General features: G+C 40.4%; 1 protein-coding gene across 1 annotated transcript in view; it reads right to left on the bottom strand.

Moving 5' to 3' along the window:
• The window catches only part of UACA (uveal autoantigen with coiled-coil domains and ankyrin repeats), a 132,271-nt gene that overhangs the window by 6,631 nt on the left and 105,690 nt on the right, over window positions 1-19,950 (bottom strand). The window contains exons 8-16 of the mRNA XM_020813215.3: window positions 19,154-19,335; window positions 15,913-15,956; window positions 15,395-15,484; window positions 10,671-10,778; window positions 6,822-6,854; window positions 6,307-6,405; window positions 5,973-6,009; window positions 4,208-4,248; window positions 663-3,380 (exon numbers count right to left, since the gene is read on the bottom strand). Of these exons, the coding sequence (XP_020668874.3) occupies window positions 663-3,380; window positions 4,208-4,248; window positions 5,973-6,009; window positions 6,307-6,405; window positions 6,822-6,854; window positions 10,671-10,778; window positions 15,395-15,484; window positions 15,913-15,956; window positions 19,154-19,335 (3,352 nt within the window). The remainder of the gene's footprint in view (window positions 1-662; window positions 3,381-4,207; window positions 4,249-5,972; window positions 6,010-6,306; window positions 6,406-6,821; window positions 6,855-10,670; window positions 10,779-15,394; window positions 15,485-15,912; window positions 15,957-19,153; window positions 19,336-19,950) is intronic.

Genomic DNA, 19,950 nt, shown 5'->3' with positions numbered 1-19,950 from the left:
AAAACCAATAGAATGGAGCTTAAAATCCTGTAAACAAAGTGATCTTGGCCAAATGTTGGGCTTGCAAGAGAAGAAGGAATGTCCAAGTACAAGCAAAACCACAGTTGGCTCCCCTCCTGCTTTACTACTGAATTCTGAAAAAGCCTGGAGCTACCCTGTTATCATGTACACCTATTCTGATGCACCTAGATGAATCAAAATATGATTTTAGACATCTAAGAGTCAATATCCTTGACCTCTGTAATAATCAAAAAGTAAACAAATTTTAAAATGGTTTTTTACAGGCATGTGAGAAAAGCAGGTATGAATTCTTTGCATGTAAAGCAGGGATAGGAAATCTTATCTGGACTACAATTTCCACAATCCTGGACTGCTAGCTATGCTGCCTGTGGGTTACATGACTAGTAATCCAAGGCAACAGGACAGCACCTGTGCAGACAGCCAAACTGTATTTTGTTGCAAGCTGTGCAAGATTAAGTGACTGTTCAGTACTACTATAGCATCACTTTTAGCTATGTCTGCCTTCCAACAAATTTCAGTGCATGGCATTTCAGAGAGGATTTCTCCTTTTGTTGTCTCCCCTGCTTTATTTAGCTAAGAATAAAGGAGTTTTTGCTGGATTATCTATAGCCAGCAAGGTTCTTCTCTCTTCTCCAGCTTACCTTGTTGTCTTTTGCTTCCACCTGCTTTGCAGACTCCTGGATTCTCCTCTGAAGTTCTGCAATTGTGCTAAGAGACTTGTCACATCTCTCTTTTTGATCTTTGATTTCTTGCTCGATGCTAAAGCTTCTTGGCTCAAGCAGCTCCTCCTCTTTTACAGGTTTCTCCGCCATGTTCACCTGTGAAGCCTTATCACACATCCCCTCAAACCTCTTATTCAATTCAGTCAGCTTCTCTTCCATGCTGTGAACCTGGTCTTCTAGCTTGCTTGTCACCAACTTGTGTTCAGACATCTCAACCACTTCTCTGCCTTCTAGTTCCTTTAATAATTGCTTTGTGCTCTGGATTTCAGCTTGCAGTTTTGAAACCTCTTCACTTCTTGCTTGATATTCTCCCTCCTTTTCTCTCAAGCTGGCTTTCAAAGTTGCCGTTTCTTTTTCTAACCTTTCTTTTATTTGAGTGTACTCTACCAAAGGCACTGTAGTTGCTTTTAGATGAGCTAACTCGTACTGAAGTTCTTGTACTTTCTGGCGTTCTTGCTGCCAACTTGCTGTCTTGCTGCTCACCTTTCCTTTCAGCTCCTCAGTGGTGGAGCTAAACCTCCTTTTTAAGGCTTCAAACTCCTCCATTAGATCATGTTGGCTCTGCACATTCAGTGCCTCTGACTGCTGTCTGGCACTCTCTTCTAGAAGCCTTTCCTTTTCACATTTGATCTCTGAGAACTTTTGCTGCAGCTCTCTCAACTGTTTGTTCAGATCATCCATCTTTCTGGCAAACATCCTTTCCATGTCATGTGACTTTTCTGCAAGGATGTAATTCTGCTGCAGATCATTTTGGATACCCTGGAGCCTAGTCTTTAGCTTCTCATTTTCCTCACTCAATTTCTTTATTTCCTCTTCTTTTCTAGCCAGCTGCTCCTCTCGTTCCAGCAACTGGTTTTTCAGCCCTTTTACTGTGGCCTCAAAGTTTCCTTCTCTCTCATCAAAACTGGAGAGGGGAGCATATTTTGATGTGATGCATTCCTGAATCATGTCAAGCTCTGTTTTCTGGGCTTCAATCTCAGCATGCAACTGTGTAACCTCTTCTTGATTTAGCTGATATTTTAACAGCATTTCAGAATTTTTTTCCTGGAGCTCCTGAATGGTTTCCTTCAAAGCAGCAACCTTCTTGTCATGATTTCCCATGCTTATAAATTCACACTGCATCTGGCTCTGCAGGGCTCTCAGTTTTCTTTTTAATGCCCCATTTTCTTCACTTACTTCAACAAACTTCTGTTTATCATCTTCCATTTTTCCCTTCAAATCCAATAACTCTTGGTCTGTTTTCTCCAGCATGCTGTTTAATGAAGCTTTGGTCTCCTCATGAGTATCAACAGGTACATACTGCTTTTTCATGACATCTTTAAGAACTGAATTTTTAGACTGAAGTTCAAATGACTTGGCTTGCTCCTCCTTGTATTTTTGGCCAAGTTCAGCCAGCTGCCTTCTCAGGTTAGCTACAGTAGATTTTAAGGCCCCTGTTTCCTCCTCATACTTTTCTAATGGGACATAAACAGCCTGAAAGTGACTAATGGTTTCTCTTAAGGAAGCCTCTTCCTCCAGCAGCTTCTCTGTTTCTCCTTTGTACTTGTGATACTTTTCAGTGATTTCTATGAGCTTTATGTTCAGCTCTTGAATCATTAAGTCACTTGCTTTTTTCATGTCTTCATTGACTTTCAAAGGCACATACTGTATTTGTATCTCACTCTTGAGGGTGTCTATTTGCTTCTTTAGCAAGCTGTTATCTGCACAAGACCTTTCTATCTCCTTCTGCAGTGTCTGATTTGTCTGTTTCATCTCTGAATAAGATCTCTCAAGATCTTTGCTTCTTTGCTCATACCTGCTCTTCATAAATCTATGCTCCTCCGGCTTTATATACTGGGAAAACTGAGCCCCCTGACTTTCAAGTTCTACCTTTAACTGCTGAGCTTCTGTGTGTAGTTTATTACATTCCTTCTCCAGCTCTGTTATCTTCCAGGCCTTTTCTTCAACTTCACTGGATAATGAACTCTTCATCTTTTCATATTTGTCAGCAAACTTTGCTGCCATTTCCTTGAGCTGGCCTTCCGTCTCAGAGCCCATCCTCTTCCTTTTATCACGTTCTATCTTCAACATGCCAAGTTCCTTCTGAAGCTTTTTGTTTTCCTCCACTAGTTGTGCTTCATCTCTCCTGAACTCTTCTACCAACAACTCATTCTGCTTTAACTGGTTCCTCAACTTGCCTACTTCAGCAGAAGCACCCTCATATTTTGCTTTCATGTCTTTCAACTGATCCTTCAGCTCCTCAGGCAGTTTACTGTTGGTTACAGCTACTTCATTTGTTAGGTGATCCTTCAATGCAAGAAAGTGTGTCTGCATCTGCTTAACTTTGCCCTCTGAGTCAAACATTCTTTTCTGTACATCTTTTAATGCATCTTCCAATTGCTTTATCTGCTGGTCAGATTCTTTCTTTGTCTTCTCGTATTCAGTCATCAACGCTTCACATTCAGCTGCTTTGTGTGACAGCTCCAGCTGAAGCTTGCTTATGTCACCTCTGGCTGTTTCATAGCAGCTCCTCATGTTGCTTAATTCTTGCTTGAGAATCTCCACCTCAGAGGCAGAAGATGAACTGGGACTCAAAAGTTCCAAAGGTCTCATCATTGATCTACTTTTGTGGAGAGCTTGCACTGAACCAGGCATATGCTTTGAACAACAGACAGATAGATTAATTAATTTCCAGAGAATATTTTCTACAAAAAAAGTTCACATATTCTCTGAAAAATGTGAAAGCTCCCACTTAGCATATCAGTAGAGTACCTGGGAGGCTCAAGGTTTAATTCTCTAAACTTCCAAGCTAGACTCTTATTGGTTACACAAGAGAAAATGCAGAAACTGCCACAGCTATTATAGTTTACTGACAAGGTGCCCGGTATGGTTTGTTATACTCAACCAACATGCCACTAGTACCTTGTTGGCAGGCTATGGTGATTTCTATGTTTTCTTTTGCACATGTGCCAATAATAAATAGTACTCTGGCCCCAGTAAGCAAGGATTTGGTAACAGAGATGGGAAACATCTGAGTAGGCATGATTAGGGGATGACAAATCTGTCATGGTAGCACAAGGTGGTTCCTCATGTTTCTCTTCCATTAATACTTTCTGAAAATGCAATGTAGTTTTGGATTTTGTAACTGAGAACAGAAACTGAGGAAGTGGACATTTTCCATGAGAGCTCACATTAAAGTATAGCAGTTAGTCTTTAAGGTGCTGAAATTTTACTATCGTCTTTATTTCTTTTTTTTTCTTGTTTATATATTTAGAAGCTCAACATACTCCTCAACTTGGCAAGATCAGACCTCCAAACTTCCATCTATTCTCACTTGAATAACTACCATATTTGAATACTGGAAGAGCATGCATTTCATTCTATAGCTCTACCAGATAACAGTCACTGGCTCACATCCTCTCCTGTTCTTATGTGGAACACTTTAATGCTAATACAAATATGCAAAAAGCCAAGGAACAGATTACCTGTGATTCTGCAGAATACAGAAGCAAACCATCTTCTTTCCCTTCAGAAACATGAAACAAACATATTCACTGTCTAATTTGACAAAGAAAATATGTTGGTGTGAGATATTTTTCCAAGGAGTAATCATGTTATTTTGTTATAGCAAAGCAAAACACCACAGTGAAACAAGCTTTTGTGGATGTAGAATCAGCTCCATGAAATATTACCCTAATTCACAGGGATGTATGTTTTGCAAAGAGGGTGGATAGTGAGTGTAACTGAGCAAATAAGATGCAGAGATAACTGACTATGCAGTTTACCTTAATATTAAACACAGTGGCCAAACATTCTAATAAAGCTAAGCAATGGCCTAAAAAAATAAAATCTTTTGATTCAGGCCATATAAGAAAATTGTTTTTAAACAGGTGCTGATACAAAAGAGAAATACTAAATACAAATAAATATCTATGCTTCAGGCATTCTAACAATGACCAGAATATTTATTTATTTATTTATTTGATTTATTTATTTGATTTATATCCCGCCCATCTGATATGTAAAGAAAACTCTCCAAGTTCATTCCTTGTGTTTAAAAATTCTATTATCATCTTGAAATCTCATCTGCTCTGCCTGTTTCCATCTTTGTCAGGTCCCTTCCACCACAATGTATACTTTTATATTATATAGCTAAATATTCCACTCCATGTGTAGTGGAGGATGGAATGATAAACTACTTCTGAGTAATTTGTACCTCAAAAATCCTGGAAGGGTTGCCACCAAGCTGGAATTTGACTTTACAACACAATAGGCCCTACTGTGTAGAACTGTTACAAGTAGGTTCTCCCTCCATCCCATAGCCTAGAATATAAACTTGCTGGTACTTGACAGCAACAAGCCATGGAGCAACAAATTCAGAGTATTATGTTGCAACAAAACAAATGTCAGCTCTGTCCCAATTATTTATTCAAAGAAAACTGTAACAGACTTAAAAACATCAGACATAATACAGGAGGCATTCACCTGCTTTCATTCAAATAGAATACACTTCTGCTAGCGTGGCCTTTGTCTGCATTCTATATAGAACAAACAGGAAGTGTGCACACAAAAGAATAAAGAGACACAATACTACTTATATTTCTCCTTCACCCCATATCACATATCTATCAGTATATTTAAGAAAAAACTTCTTGCTGCTGATCAGTCAAGTGTATCTTAGTGGGTAGAACTGTGGGCCAGGACTCAGGAGACCTGGGTTTACATCCCTCCTTAGCCATGAAAACATTCTCACCGCCTGATTTACTTCACAGAATTGTTGTGGAGATAAAGTGAGCCTTGTGCTCACTATAGCAAGAGCTAATAAATAAATGAATAATAAATTATAAAGAGAATGATAGTCTACAAATGCTTGCACATCATTAAGCTTATGATATCACAAGACCTTGCTTATGTAAAAATGCTTTCTCTAAAATGAGGAGATACTCAGCTTCCCATATTATTACAAGCTAAAAGCCCGCTGTTGCCTGCAATGCCTGATAGCAGTAGGCTGACTAGCTATATTAACATATATTTCATGAACACTGTCATTGCTACAGATGAGGATTCTTGGGCTTCAAGTTAGTATGCACCATATGGAGAAAGGAACTTTGGGAGTAGGAACTATGGACTAGTTCTAGAAAAGGCAGACACCAAAACTGGAAACAATTATGAAATTATGCAAAGATATCTAGTGAAGATGATTTCATATTATTCTTCTGAATAGATGTGCAAGGAAATAATTATACTTACTGTTACCAAAAATGTTTCCAGATCCTGTGTGGTCATGCTGGAATTGAACAAAGATGTTTGGTTTAGACAGACATAATTATTGGTTCATTATTCACAACTGAAGAGGTAGAATAAAACTTAATACTGTACTTCCGAATACATTCAAAGTCACTGCTGATAAAATGCAGAAAATGTTTTCATCATTTCAAGCCTCTTGAAAAATGTTTCATTCATTTCAAAAGGACTTTGGCAAGAGACACTCTCTGAGAGTTGAACCCTCTAGATACCATTTCTAGTGATATGGTTCCCAGATCCTATTAACACTGTTACTGGCTTCCTTAATTAAGGGACATACCTCATAGAATCTCAGCTTTGATTTTAGACCTTCAAGTGTTCGCAAGCTTTCCTCCTGCTGCTTTTCCTTTGCTGCCAAAAGCCTCTTGAGATCAGCCTTCTGAAAGTAAACAAGAGCACATCATCATGCGACATACTTAATAATATTTAAACATCAAGAGATATTAATTTGGAAATGCTTCAGATCAGATACCAGAGGTGTTTCTGTTAATTTCTAGCATGTATAGTTTTGATATTCACACAACTCAAATGAAATCAGTCTTCAGGGAGGACTCGATCTGACAGGTAGGGTTGAATCTTACTGAAGTACTAGGTGATTGTTAACATGAGCTTGCCTAAATCAGGAGGAGGTCCATGACCTAAATTGTGAATATTCTGAATGCTTAATATTCTACTAGCATTGGGCCTACTAATCAAGAAAACCCTTTCTATGCCTAAGAAAATGATTAAGTCGCTGGAAGAACTTTTCTGTCAGATATATAACAAATACTGTAAAAAGTTTTACTTGTTCTTTACCTCACTTTCAAGATCATCAGTAATCATTTGCTCCTGAAAGACAACAGAAACAGATACACAAATCATATCTAAGACTATGAAAGTTCACAAATCTAAGCTATTGTTGCAATTTGACAAAAAGTCATCTCTTGCATTTTCTACTGTTCTTTTGCCCCCAAATACTACAGTATTGGAATCTGCCCAACATAATTTTTTAACCAGAGCACTAGGGGTACCAAGATCTACTTCCATGGCCACAGTCCGCTCTGAAACATTGTGCTACTCTGTGGGTACTCTTACAAAGAAAGCAGCCATGCTGTTCTGGCTCAAGTTGGTGTACCACATGGCCTCACTGCTGTTCTCATTGGTCTAAGAAGAAATGGGAAGGACTCAAGGTTGTCACCCCAAAACAGACTTGGAAAAAAAGAAAAACAGGCACAGAAGTTTCAAATCACTTTTTAGAGTGGTGTAATTACATGAAGAGTAATGATTCTGAAACAAAAGCTGCAAAACAATCATGGGGTGATGGTTCACCTCTGCAGGTATCAGTATTTGAATACTGAAGATTCTTGAGCCAAAAGGTATTCTTTAGATCAGAAGAAATTTCATCATCTTTCTACTACAATGAAATTACAATTTAAGAAAATGTGTCCCTTTCCTGTCTCAACAAGAGATTGCTAATACATGTGACCTTTTAAAAAATTATGTTGCTGAACTATGCTAATAAAGTTGTGAGTTTATGTTCAGCATGTGGATTCATCTCTTATGTTCCATGAACACTTTAGCAATTTAGCAGATACAGCAGAACCTCTACTCGCGAACGTACCCACCTATGAACAATCCAGCTTACAAACAGCTCCATTCGCAAAATTTTGCTTCTACTTGCGAATGGAGCTTCCACTTACGAACAGAAAAAAGCAGGGAAAAAAGGTCGCAATTCAAATTTCTAACTGTAGGTGGCACTGAGGCTGCTTATTTTGGCAGTTATAGGGTGTGTCGCAGTTGGAGTCTTGGGAGAGCCTCCTGCTTTGGAGTGAGCCTGTGTTTGTGTCTTCAGGGAGGTAAACTGCTGTTTTCTCCTTTTAAAAAAACTGTTCTGGCTGGATTTTGGCTGTGGTGGATATGTTTCTGTGCTGTGTTGTTGGTGGCTTTTTTTTCTTAAAGCCTCGGCAACGGAGCTGGGTTTATTGTTTATTTTTGGAGTGTTTCCCCCTTCTTAAAGCCTCAGTGCCTTCCAACTGCACTTGCTGTGTCCTTTTTTGGGGGGGGGGGTATTTTTTTCTTCAGCCGGAAGGATTAAATCAGTGGTTCTTAACCTTGGGTTACTTGGGTGTTTTTGAACTGCAACTCCCAGAAACCCCAGCTAGCACAGCTGGTGGTGAAGGCTTCTGGAAGTTGCAGTCCAAAAACATCTGAGTAACCCAAGGTTAAGAACCACTGGATTAAATGATTTTCAATGCATTCCTATGGGGAATGGAGCTTCTACTTATGAACATTTCAACTAATGAACATCTTCTGGGATGGATTACATTCGTAAGTAGAAGTTCCACTGTATTATTTACAAACACCTAATGATGGAAGAGAATTTAATGATATTTTATATCCATCGTTTTGGAACCTTCAAGTCTGTGGGTAATGTTACAGTATGTTTTTATCTTCCGATGATTCTTGCAGTTAGAGATTTTTGGTGTATAGTATTCACAACTATTATAAATTGATCCATTTTTATCATTCTAAATTAGTCTTATGGGACAATCTACAACTGAAGATAGGGAAGAAGCCTTTTCTATGGATAGCAGTTTTTTTCTTTGCATGAGTTAACATTTTCCCCCATTTTCTCAGCTGAAGACTAGATTGGATTTGCCAGGTTTTATTCCAATGCAATTACCGTATATGCTCGAGTATAAGCCGATCTGAATATAAGCCAAGGCACCCAATTTTACCACAAAAATGGGAAAACTTATATGCTCGAGTATAAGCTGAGGGTGGAAAATGCAGCAGCTACAGGTAAATTTCAAAAATAAAAATAGATACCAATAAAATTACATTCATTGAGCCATCAGTAGGTTAAATGTTTTTGAAGATACTGCCCTTCTGAGCTGCGAGACACACTTCACTGCCTGCTGAGGGAGGACTCATACTGGATGCTGCACTTATCTACTGCTCTACTGCTGCATAACAAGATGGACGGAGGCAGAGGATGGAGGAGGAAGGTGGGTACATAGAATATGCAGTAGGAGGAGGATGGGAGTGTCCTGGAAGCGGAAATGCAGTGTACTTAACCCGGGTCATCGGACCGCCCACAGATGAGCGGGGGAGTCCGGAGAACACCCTCACTGCAGGGCAGAACATGTAATTTTGACACTGACTTGAGTATAAGCCGAGGGGGGGGCTTTTTCAGCAAAAAAACTGTGCTGAAAAACTAGGCTTATACTCGAGTATATGCAGTATTTAGTTATAGCTTTTTTTAAGATTAGGCATCTTTCTGTCTCCAGAGACTATGGTAATGTGCTCTGAATAGAGGACTTGGAACAGCATCTAGTGTGGTTGAGAAGTCCAATTCGAGAGTGACAATCCCTTCCACACTGAAGACAAATACAATCTGTCCCCTTTCCAGCTCCCTGATTTTGCTGGTTTTGGGACTGCCACTTTGCCTCAGCCTGCTGCACTGTGCTGTCCTCTGAAGATGCCGGCCACAGAGACTGGCGAAACGTTAGGAAGAACAACCTTCAGAACATGGCCAAAGAGCCCGAAAAACCCACAACAACCATTAGATCTCGGCCGTGAAAGCCTTCGCGAATAAATTAGACAAAAATCACGAATAAATTAGACAAAAAATTCATGGAAGGCAGCCACTTTCCCTGCCTTTTGCGAAGCCATGGGCCTTAGCAAAAAGGAAGGGAAGGCTCCCTTCAGGTAAAGCAGCCATGAAATGGCTGGACAATCACAGCCCTTTGATCCTGAAGCAGCCATGAAAGGGCTTCAGGATCAAAGGGCTGCGATTGTGCAGCCCTTTCACAGCTGCTTTATCCATTTCCTAAGCCCCACGGGGATCAAATTTGGGGGTTAGAAAAGGGGGGGTCGTCTTATACATTGGGTCATCTTAGAAACGGATAAATATGGTACTATTACTCATACATCTCTGAAGCACACACTCTTGCTGTGTCCAGTCATACTTTGTTTCCGAGGGAGAGTTTATATAACGTTGTAGTGGAGCAATCTCTTAACTTCATAGATACACATACTGGCTGCTTTCAGAGAAGGGTGACAAACAAACATACAAATAAATTTTAGGTAGCTGTGCAATGTGAAAAAAGCCCCAAAATACCTCTCATATCAAGATTGAGTATGATTAGGTATGGAAGATTCAGTGAAAGCAAGTATTGAGCAGCCACTTTCCTTTGCAGATTGGAAATATACAAGATGCTAGGAAAGCAAATACAGTGGTGCCTCGCTTAACGAGCGCACCGTTTAACGAAGAATCCGTATAGCGATCCCTTTTTGGGGATCGCTATACGGATCTGCCCCAATCGCCGCACCCGCTTTGCGACGATTGGGGCTCCGGCGGCCATTTTGGAGCCGCCGATCAGCTGTTCGGCGGCTCCAAAATGGCCGCCGGACGCAAAAACATCGCTGGAGGGGTAAGTTTGCACGCTTATTGGAATGCATTAAACTAAGTTTAATGCGTTCCAATAGGCTTTCCTTACCCGCACAGCGATGTTTTCGTATAGCGAAGGTTAATCTGGAACGGATTAACCTCGCTATACGGGGCACCACTGTACAAGGATTTTCTATGTAGTATATTACAGTGACAGAACTGGACCTTCTAAAGTTAAACCATGATTATATTACAAACCTATGTTTTGTTACCTCATTCAGCTGTAACTGCAGCTCACTTATTCTATCTACTAGGAGTCCATGTTCCTGTTGGATATCTCTCAGTTTCCCTTTTAAATTTTCATTTTCACTTTCTAGTTCCTTGAACAAAAAGAAACTTAAAATTTACATCATTTGATCACAAACACAGCAATTCACAGAACAACTAAAATTCAAATAAAGCTAGTCGCTACCAGTTTTAGACATGGCAAATGACCAGTAATAGTTGCTTTCCTGCTTGTACATTTAGAGGCTATGAATATGTTAAGGTATATATCAAGCCTGTAAACAGATGAAAGCCCAGCCCCTGATGATGTTTCAAACAGCCTTTCCATTACTCAAAGCCTTAAAAGCCAAAGCTTATTCACTTGCAGAATACATCAATTGATCGCATCCTAATTAAAGTCTGTATTGAACAGATCAAGTACAACATTTTTAAGCCCCAATACTTCTGCCAGGGCATTCTCCACACCTTTCCCCCTTTTACCTACAGTATGTGTGAGTGAACATTATCTGCTCCATTTAGTCATGGAATAGATAATACTCACTGTGGCGTTTACCCCGTGGCCCATTTGTTTCACCAAACACAGAGCTCACGAAGGTATCCAAACATGCCCTTTAACACGTTGCCAACGTTGATCTCTATAACTCCTATGAGAGACTGAGGTCCTTTCAGTACTGAACTTTCAAACAGAAATAGGTTTATTGATTATAAGTTGTTTTAGGAATAGTTCCTAAGCATATTCTTAAAGTTACACAAAGCTTCAGTATTTTACTTTAATCTCTTCTATCTTAATTAATACAGGTCACACTCTGACTAATCACTCCTTAAACACTTTCTCTCTGTCTCAAACCCAAACTACAGTGGTACCTCGCAAGACGAGCGCTTCGTAAAATGACGAAATCACATCACGATGAAGTTTTTGCGATCCCAAAAGCGATTGCAAAATGATGTTTCCTATGGGGTTTTTTCACTTTGCGATGATCGGTTCCCTGCTTCGCTAACCGATTATCACAAAACGAAGATTTTCGCACAGCTGATTGGCGGTTTCAAAATGGCCACCGGGTTAAAAAAATGGCCGCCCACTGTTTTCTGGGACGGATTCCTCGCTGCACGAGCAGCGAAAATGGTCGCACTGTGGAGGATCTTCGCTGGATGGTGAGTTTTAAGCCCATAGGAACGCATTGAAGGGGTTTCAATGCATTTTTATGGGCTTTTAAAAATCGCTTTATGATGTTTTCGTTCTATAGCGATTTTGCTGGAACGAATTAACATCGTAATGTGAGGCACCACTGTATCTCTCTTCTCTGTCTCTCACTGAACTGACTGAACTAACTAGACTCTGACTCACCCCTACCTTCTAGTTTCTCTGGCTCCGCCTCTGAACTGCTCGCATTGGTACATGCCAATAATCTACCTGAGCCAAAGCAGGGTGATCGCTACACTCACACACAGAGTAAAAAGGGGGGGGGTATCAAAGCAGTCTCAGCCCAATTATGGCTAGAATCAAAGTTCCTGCTAAGCTGGGTGCACATGTGTCTCTGCCTCCCAGTGCACAGCTGTCTTCCTCCTCTAAGCAACAATTGCGTTAGGATCCAGTAACGACAGAACCCAGAGTTGCACGCAAATGCAGGGGCAGAGACTCACCCAGCGGGACTGAAAATTAGAGGGTACGTTGGCTATAATTAAATTACTATAAATAACTGTATAAAGATAACCACATAATCATTTCCCTACCTTCACATGACTGTTGTTATAGTGTTGCAATATCATCAGTTACTTGACTGACTGTATAAAGGGCAGATTATAGGCAGAGTAAAAATACAATGTACAAGTCCCTACACACACTTGATTTTGCCTTATGTTTTAATTTTTCTCATTTTTTCACTCATTTTTTTTACTATTCTTTCTCCCCCCCCCAATAATAGAGCCTCTGAGACTAAACTACATGCAAAGTTGAAAGGAGAAGCAGGATAGCACCAGAATGGTCCTCACTAGGAACTTGCATTCTACTCATCCGCTCTAAGTGCAGCCCACCTGTAAGTAGTGTCATGAAGGGGATGATGGGTTCCAGGGAGTTATAAAAATGAGATTTATGTTGGCTGTAAGAAGGTAGACTCAAGAAGGGAAGAAACTGGCTCTCTGACAGTTTGAGAAAATGGGGGCACCTGGGTTTTATCTTGCTGCGGAGGAATGTCAAGGACTATAAAATACTTGGTTGCTTACATAACTATGATTTTTTTTTTGAGTGGTGATCCATGTATCCACACAAAATGGGGGGGTGCCTGTGCGAAACCACCTTGGAAAGTTCCAGAGCCTCAAAACTGAAAGCCTATACTACACAAGTGCAGCCCCACTCTCCTCAGTAACAGTCATCTGCCGCAAGAAAAGAGAGAGGCAGAAAAAGAAGGGAGGTGGGTGGGTGTGGATACATGGATCACCACTCAAAAAACCATAATTACATAAGTAACCAAGTCTTATTTTTTGTGGTGTCCATGTATGCACACAAAATGGGTGACAAGTGAGCCACACAATGGAAGTGGGGTTGCACCAGAACAGAACACAAAACAGCCCCTCCAAATACAAAATCTTTTGGAGCCCTGAACTCCAAGAGGGGAGGGAGGGGAGGGAGCTCAATTTCAACTGTCGTCCATAATTGGACAGTGGAAGCAAGGACTGCTTTTGCATTGGGCTCTGAGGCAACAGTGTTCTCGGTGAGGCAGCAACACTCTGCAAAGAGGAACTCAAGCACTCACCCTCTGAGACAGACTGTGGGTGTTGCCAGTGAGCGCAGAGGCAGACTCTTGGATCGTTAACTGCGGATCTGAGGCTGCCATGCACACGACGGTGTCTACAGATTGCTGTTTCTTCTTCAACACCTCAATATTGAGGGCTGCTATACGTTTACGGCTGCTGTTGTCCAATTTGTTGATTTTGACTGTGGTTTTGAGGAAGATGAAGTGACAGACTCTACATCCAGGGCTGTCCCTGGCAGGACTGGCTGATCCATCTGAGTGGTCAAAATCGTCCCAGGAGGGGGATCCATAGTTTGAAAGGATTGTTCCCACAGTAAAGATTGAAGACGAGACTGACGATTCTTGAATATAAGGACAGTAAAGCTCTTACAGATTTTGCAGGACTGAATTAAATGGGCTTCTCCTATGCAAAATAAGCAAGTATGCCCATCAGACTGAGAGATCTTTTTGCCACAAATGGCACACTTTTTCATTAGGACAGGGGCCATAACCATTAGAAAAGGAGGACGACAAAGCTGTGTGTGGGGGGGGAGGTTAAACTCTCTCTAAAACTAACACACTTTCTCCCTTTCTCTCTCTGTCTCTCTCTCTCTCTCTCTCACTCACTAACTTTTTTGGGAAGAGAAAGGAACAAGAAGGCAGAGGCCTTAGAGGAATGTAGGTAAGAGAAGCAAGGCTCTAGAGCAGTTTTTCATGTGCTCTTGTAGCGGCCGACAAAAAAGGACTGAGGAGAGAAGGGCTGCATTTCTGCAGTATAGGCTAGAGGCACTTTTGTTTTTGAGGCTCTGAAACTTTCCGAAATGGTGTCACCCAGATGCACACACCCATTTTGTGTACATACATGGAAACTACCAAAAATCTTCCCTTCTCAAGGCACTACCATCTGATAAACAGAACTGAATTCAATTGAGGGAGAATGAGCCAATTCACTTCAACACATTACCTCTTTCCAGGTTTATGAGAATTTGGAATGTGATGGGTGGAAATGTGGGGAAGGATCTGGAATGTACTGTAGATGATAAAAGGGAAAAGAGAAGGCCTGTGCATGCTCTTGATCTATGCTGAATTGTAAGCAGGAAACCTAAGATAGCTAGACTTTTGTTATTTTTTCAAGACAACTGCCCAAGCCTCCTTTTTTTAGTTTGCAATGCTCCATTTTTAAGCTTTATCTTTTCCCTTTTTTTCTTTAATAACCCTGAATTTTTTCTTTCAATTGTACTTACAAAAGAGCTTTGAACATTTGTGGGTGTTTTGAATATTTCTGTCCTACAAGGTTAGCATGGCAGTGAAATGGCCAACTTTGTGAGTTTTTGCAACCTTGCCTGTAACACTGAAGAGTTTGTGAACTCAAAGTGATGGGAATGGGGGGAAGAGGAGGAAGACTGCACTAACTCTAGCCCCTCTGGATCAGAACATAGACAGAGTTCTGACTCCTGTCCTCTGAACATGATGGCCACAGAGGCTAGGGAAAAGTTATGAAGAAAAACCTCTAGAACATGGCCAAACAGCCCGAAAAACCTACAACCACCACCAAAGGAATTTTAATGAACTCTGACATTTACTTACATTTCATTTTGTGTTAGAAGTTAACTTTGGGATTTTAAAAGACATCCATAAGCAAACCTAAAGTTTTCCAGGAGATGACACAGCAAGTTTTCACTCCTGAAACTTCTAGAATTAGTCATGGCACTAGCTATGTCAGGAGCTAGGTTGGCCAGTAGTCTGTTAGAACAACATCAAGAATTTAAGGTGCCAGTGAGATTCTTTAAAAGAATCTTGTGGCACCTTCTAGCCTAAAAAGTTTTATTTGTCATAAGCATTCATGGACTGTAGTCCTTAAAGTGCCAAAATACTCTTTCTTGGTTTTGTTGTAGCTGAAATTGTATTCTTGCCAGAGTGGAACTTTCTAACATTTGCCCAAATAAGGAGAATGCACACAAAGTTCAAGATTTTTCTTTCACCTGAACATTCCCATGTTCCTTCCAACATGGCTTACAACTTCCTTCTTCTGAAATATTTGGCTCACTCCATTTTGGCCGCATGCAGGTTACCTGTTATTCAACATTAACACAGAGAACTGTCAAAGTATAAATCAAAGAAGCATTCATTAGGGAAAATAACACTGCAATGTATACTCAGCTGACCACACCCATCACAGCTGTAGAATCACAGAAGCAAGCAGCAGCTCTTTCATTCCAGACAAGTCTGTGAGGTTCACAGCAAGTGCTGACCCTTTGGCTTCAGCTCATTCTGAAAAAGGGTGCAACCACTTGTGATACAAAATGCTTTCTGTGGTCTTAAACCATAGGGGCCTCCATAAGGCTATAAGAATGGCTTTCTGTATTTTCCCTCTGTATTGTCCAATGATTCTTGCAAAACAGAGAACCTCCCTGCAAATGCCAAACCGAACTCCTACTTGTTATAAATGTGCAACAGCCCTTTCCCAAGATATACATTTGCCATCACACGGAATTCTTACCTTTAGTAGTAAAGGCTGCCCTTTTTTCATAACTTCATAACTTGCTGAAAAGAAAAGGGAATAATTTTTTTTCTACTTAAACATTGCACTCAGTTTTGTGTAGAACATTACACAAATGTTAACACATTTTTAGTAAGTTGATAAGATATCTAGCAATTTACTATTTAGTCAGATTTCATAGCAACAAAATGAGGTATAGTACAAGGAACTAGATGGATTCAGGAAGGGAACAAGGAATGAAATAAAATGAACAATAAATCTTTTAAAATCACTTCCTAATTTTTAAAAGGAAAACAACTGTTTGATACTTCACGCCTGTAACAGCACGTAAGGACAAGTTGCCATCTGTAACTGTAGTTCTTATAGTGGTCACTATGAACTCTCACAAACAAGTCTACCTGGGCAGAACAGCACTTTTCAGAATACTCAAGAACCCTAGAGCTTTAACATTTTCTCCTCCCTCTCCCAAATGAGCACACTTTAACCCCCCTCAATGGCTTTATTTCAGTTCCCCCACATTTGTCACCTAGTATGTCTAAATTGTGGGCGAGTTGTGTGATTCACTGACCAGGGATCAGAGTTACAGTTAAATAACGTGTCGTTCTTTGTGGTCTGTTACTCTTTGTGTCCTTCTTTGTCTCTGTTACTCACACGTGACTAACCATCAGTCAACAGCTGGTGGAATGTAATGTTAAAATTGAGAAAACCACAGATTGTCAAAATAATGCATTTTACTATACTCGCACATCCTGTATATAATGAGTCACTGGAGTTAAAGGACAGTACCAAGTTGCCACTTTGCAAATGTCTTGCAAACCTACTCCTTTCGGAAAACCTGAAGACATAGCCATAGCTCTTGTGGAGCTATTTTTTACTTGACCTAGTAAAGGGTTTTTGTTTGTTTGTTTGCCAGAAAATAAGACGACCTGATGGTTGAAACCATCCATTTCGAAAATCACTCAATAAATACCTAGTTCCCTTTGTGAGGACTCTGATGCCCAGAACAATCTAACTGTTATGCTAAAGTCTTGTACATGAAGCACAGAATGCTACAGCACATCTGACATCTAATGAGTAAAAGAAACTTTCTAAATTTGATTGTAAGGAATAAAAAGTAAATAGCACAACTGGCTAATTCAAATGAAGTGTAACAACTTCTGGGAAAAAAAGATATATCTGGATGAAGTGTTACTTTTTCTTTATGGAAAGTTAGAAAAAGAGGGTCACAACAAAGTATATACAGTGGTGCCCCGCATAACGAGCGATTCGTTTAACGACGAATCCGCATAGCAAATTTTATCACAAAAGCAATCGCATAACGATGTTTTAAATAGGAAAACATCACTTTGCGATGACCGGTAAGCATTTCGCTTACCGATTTTTGCATAATGATATTTTTTTAAACAGCTGATCGGCGGTTCCAAAATGGCCGCCGGGTAAAGAAAATGGCCGCCCGCAGTGTTTTCGCGCCCTTTCCTCGCTTACCAGGCAGATAAAATGGTGGCCACATGGAGGATTTTCGCAGAACCGTGAGTTTTTTGCCCATAGGAACACATTAAACATGTTTTAATGCGTTCCTATGGGCTTTTTTGCCACACATAGCGACGAATCTGTATAGTGACGATTTTTTCGGAACGGATTATCATCGCTATGCGAGGCACCACTGTACAATTCACTTGTTCTTCTAGCAAAGATTAATGGCACAGTGAAGGCTGCCTTAATAGATAATAATCTCAGATCTGATGATGCCATATGCTCAAATGGAGAAATCTAAGGACAAGGACCAAAATGATGCTGATGCCTTGACCTCAAGGTAGAAATTGTCGAGGCCCTTCAAAAACTGCTTGACTATATGATTGTCGAACAAAGTTTGCGATTCTCAATGAATGGTTAATGAGACACAATGTATGGCAAATACACTTTAAGTGAAAAATGCTGAAGTCCATTTTCTTTTAAATGAATGAGAAATCTAAATACTGTATGCACTGATAGCATATTTGTCAAGTATAAGACACAAGTCGTCTTAACTTATAAAAAAAGTCCTTCTTGTAGATAGCTTTCTAGATGCCTAAAGAATTCCCTGTACAGATGGAGACGAGGTGACCCCATTGTAAGTCTCCAAGCTGTCAAGCTCAGCGTGAGCACTTCTGAGTGCTAAATCGTCTGACAGGAGTGAACTGGTGGACTGATGTCTAAAACCATGGCTATCATGGCGCTCATGAGGTTATCAGAATGGCAGAGACCATAGTTGTAAGAAAAGAGGGATGACAAAGCCATGTGTGTGTGGGGGGGGAATGAAGTAAACCCTCTCTAAAAACTAATTCTTTTTCTTTCTCTTAGGATGAGAAAATGACGGGTAAAAGAAGTGGGGGGAAAAGAAGGCAGAGGACTTATAGAAAAGGAACGGCAGTAAGTGAAGCAAGGCTCTGGAGCAGTCTTTCACATGATATCGCAGCAGCAGACAAAAAAGGACAGAGGAAAGCTCTTGCACACTATAGGCTGGGCCACTTTCATTTTGAGGCTCTGGAACTTTCTGTTGTGTAGGAGCACATACTCATTTTGTGTGCACAGATGTACACCACAAAAAAGAAACAACCTTTCCTTAGTTTTTGCTTTTATGGTTTCCATTCAGCTAGCAAAAAATGCTTAAGTAGAAATGACAAACTTTGTTCTTAGACTCTGTAAAGGTTTTCTATCTTTAATTCATGAATGTTTAAATCTGTTAAGAATAAAATGAACGGCAGTTGCAACGCTGATATAAAGGACTGTTGCATTCTGCCAAGCACATGACTCTGTCAATAAGGACTGGGGTGAAGCCAAGGAGGAGCTGCATCCAGTCTTGTGTGCCACCAGCATACACATACGTTCAGGACTCTTGGACAGAGCCTTGGATAGAAATGACGGGAGAGGTACCTCCATCTTCAATTTGTTGTCATTGACAATTCCATCCTTGCAGAGACCTTGGCAACCCAAGGGATACCCATGCACTCCAAAAAATGTGGAAGGTACCAGGTTGGTCTGAAAGGAAGGATGTTTGCCCTCAGATGGCATGACAAATACTTTTAACAGCTGCAGGTGACTGCAAAGGAAGATCTTAGAAGCCAGCACCCTGCTATTATTTTAAAAAAGCTAAAAAAATTGAGTGCCCTTAGACTGACAGGCAGGCCACATCACAACTCTATTCCCATCCAGGTTTGAAGCGAAGAGAGAAACACCACCAAACACAAGCAAGCTGATGTACCTTTGTTGGACTCATCAATGGTAGGCTTTAGCAAAGCCAAGATCTCAACACTGTCACCAATCCGTGCATAGTAAGAGCAGTCGTGGCCAAGGGCATCAACCAAATTGACATCTGCACCATTTTTCAGCAAAACTTCCACAGCATCCTTGCAGCCATATTCACAGCCTAACATCAGGGCAGTCCTAAAGATGAAAATAGAAAGCCCAGGTACACATCAGAAATATGAATGGAAAGGATAAGCATAATTGCACTTTTCACTCCTTAGAATGAGGCAAGTATACACTTGTACAGAATTACATATGGTGTGAACAACTCATTGGCTGTAATCTTGTTCCAAAAGTTTTTTTTTTTACCAGAAGCCATAGTGAACTTTTTAAAGAAATAAGGCATTTCTGATTTCCCCTGAAGGTCCTGAGTCTTCTGTCGAGTCTTTAATCCAATAATTAGACAGCTGCTACCCATGTCCTGCAGCCTCCAATGGCTTCCTGACAATTAAAGAGATTCTGTGAGAACCTCGGACCTTCAGAGGAAATCAGAAATGTTTTATTTCTAAAAAGTCATTATGGCTGATATTGTTGTGAGCCTTATGCAGCATAACTTACTGAAAAAAATTCAGCCACAGAGTTCTCTTATTAGAACTCCAGTTTCATTGATTGGTGCCACAGAGTTCTTAACTCTGTGACACCATCCAATGAAACTGAATGGTAGCAGATTCAGGACTGACAGAAGAAAGTACTTCTTCACAGAAGCATAAAGTCAAAGAGTGGAATTCACTATTACAATATATAATAACGCCA

This window comes from Pogona vitticeps, chromosome 12, assembly GCF_051106095.1.
Source record: "Pogona vitticeps strain Pit_001003342236 chromosome 12, PviZW2.1, whole genome shotgun sequence".
Lineage (NCBI taxonomy): Eukaryota > Metazoa > Chordata > Lepidosauria > Squamata > Agamidae > Pogona > Pogona vitticeps.
Note: the sequence above shows the minus strand (reverse complement) of the source record. Positions and strands in the feature narration are given on the sequence as shown.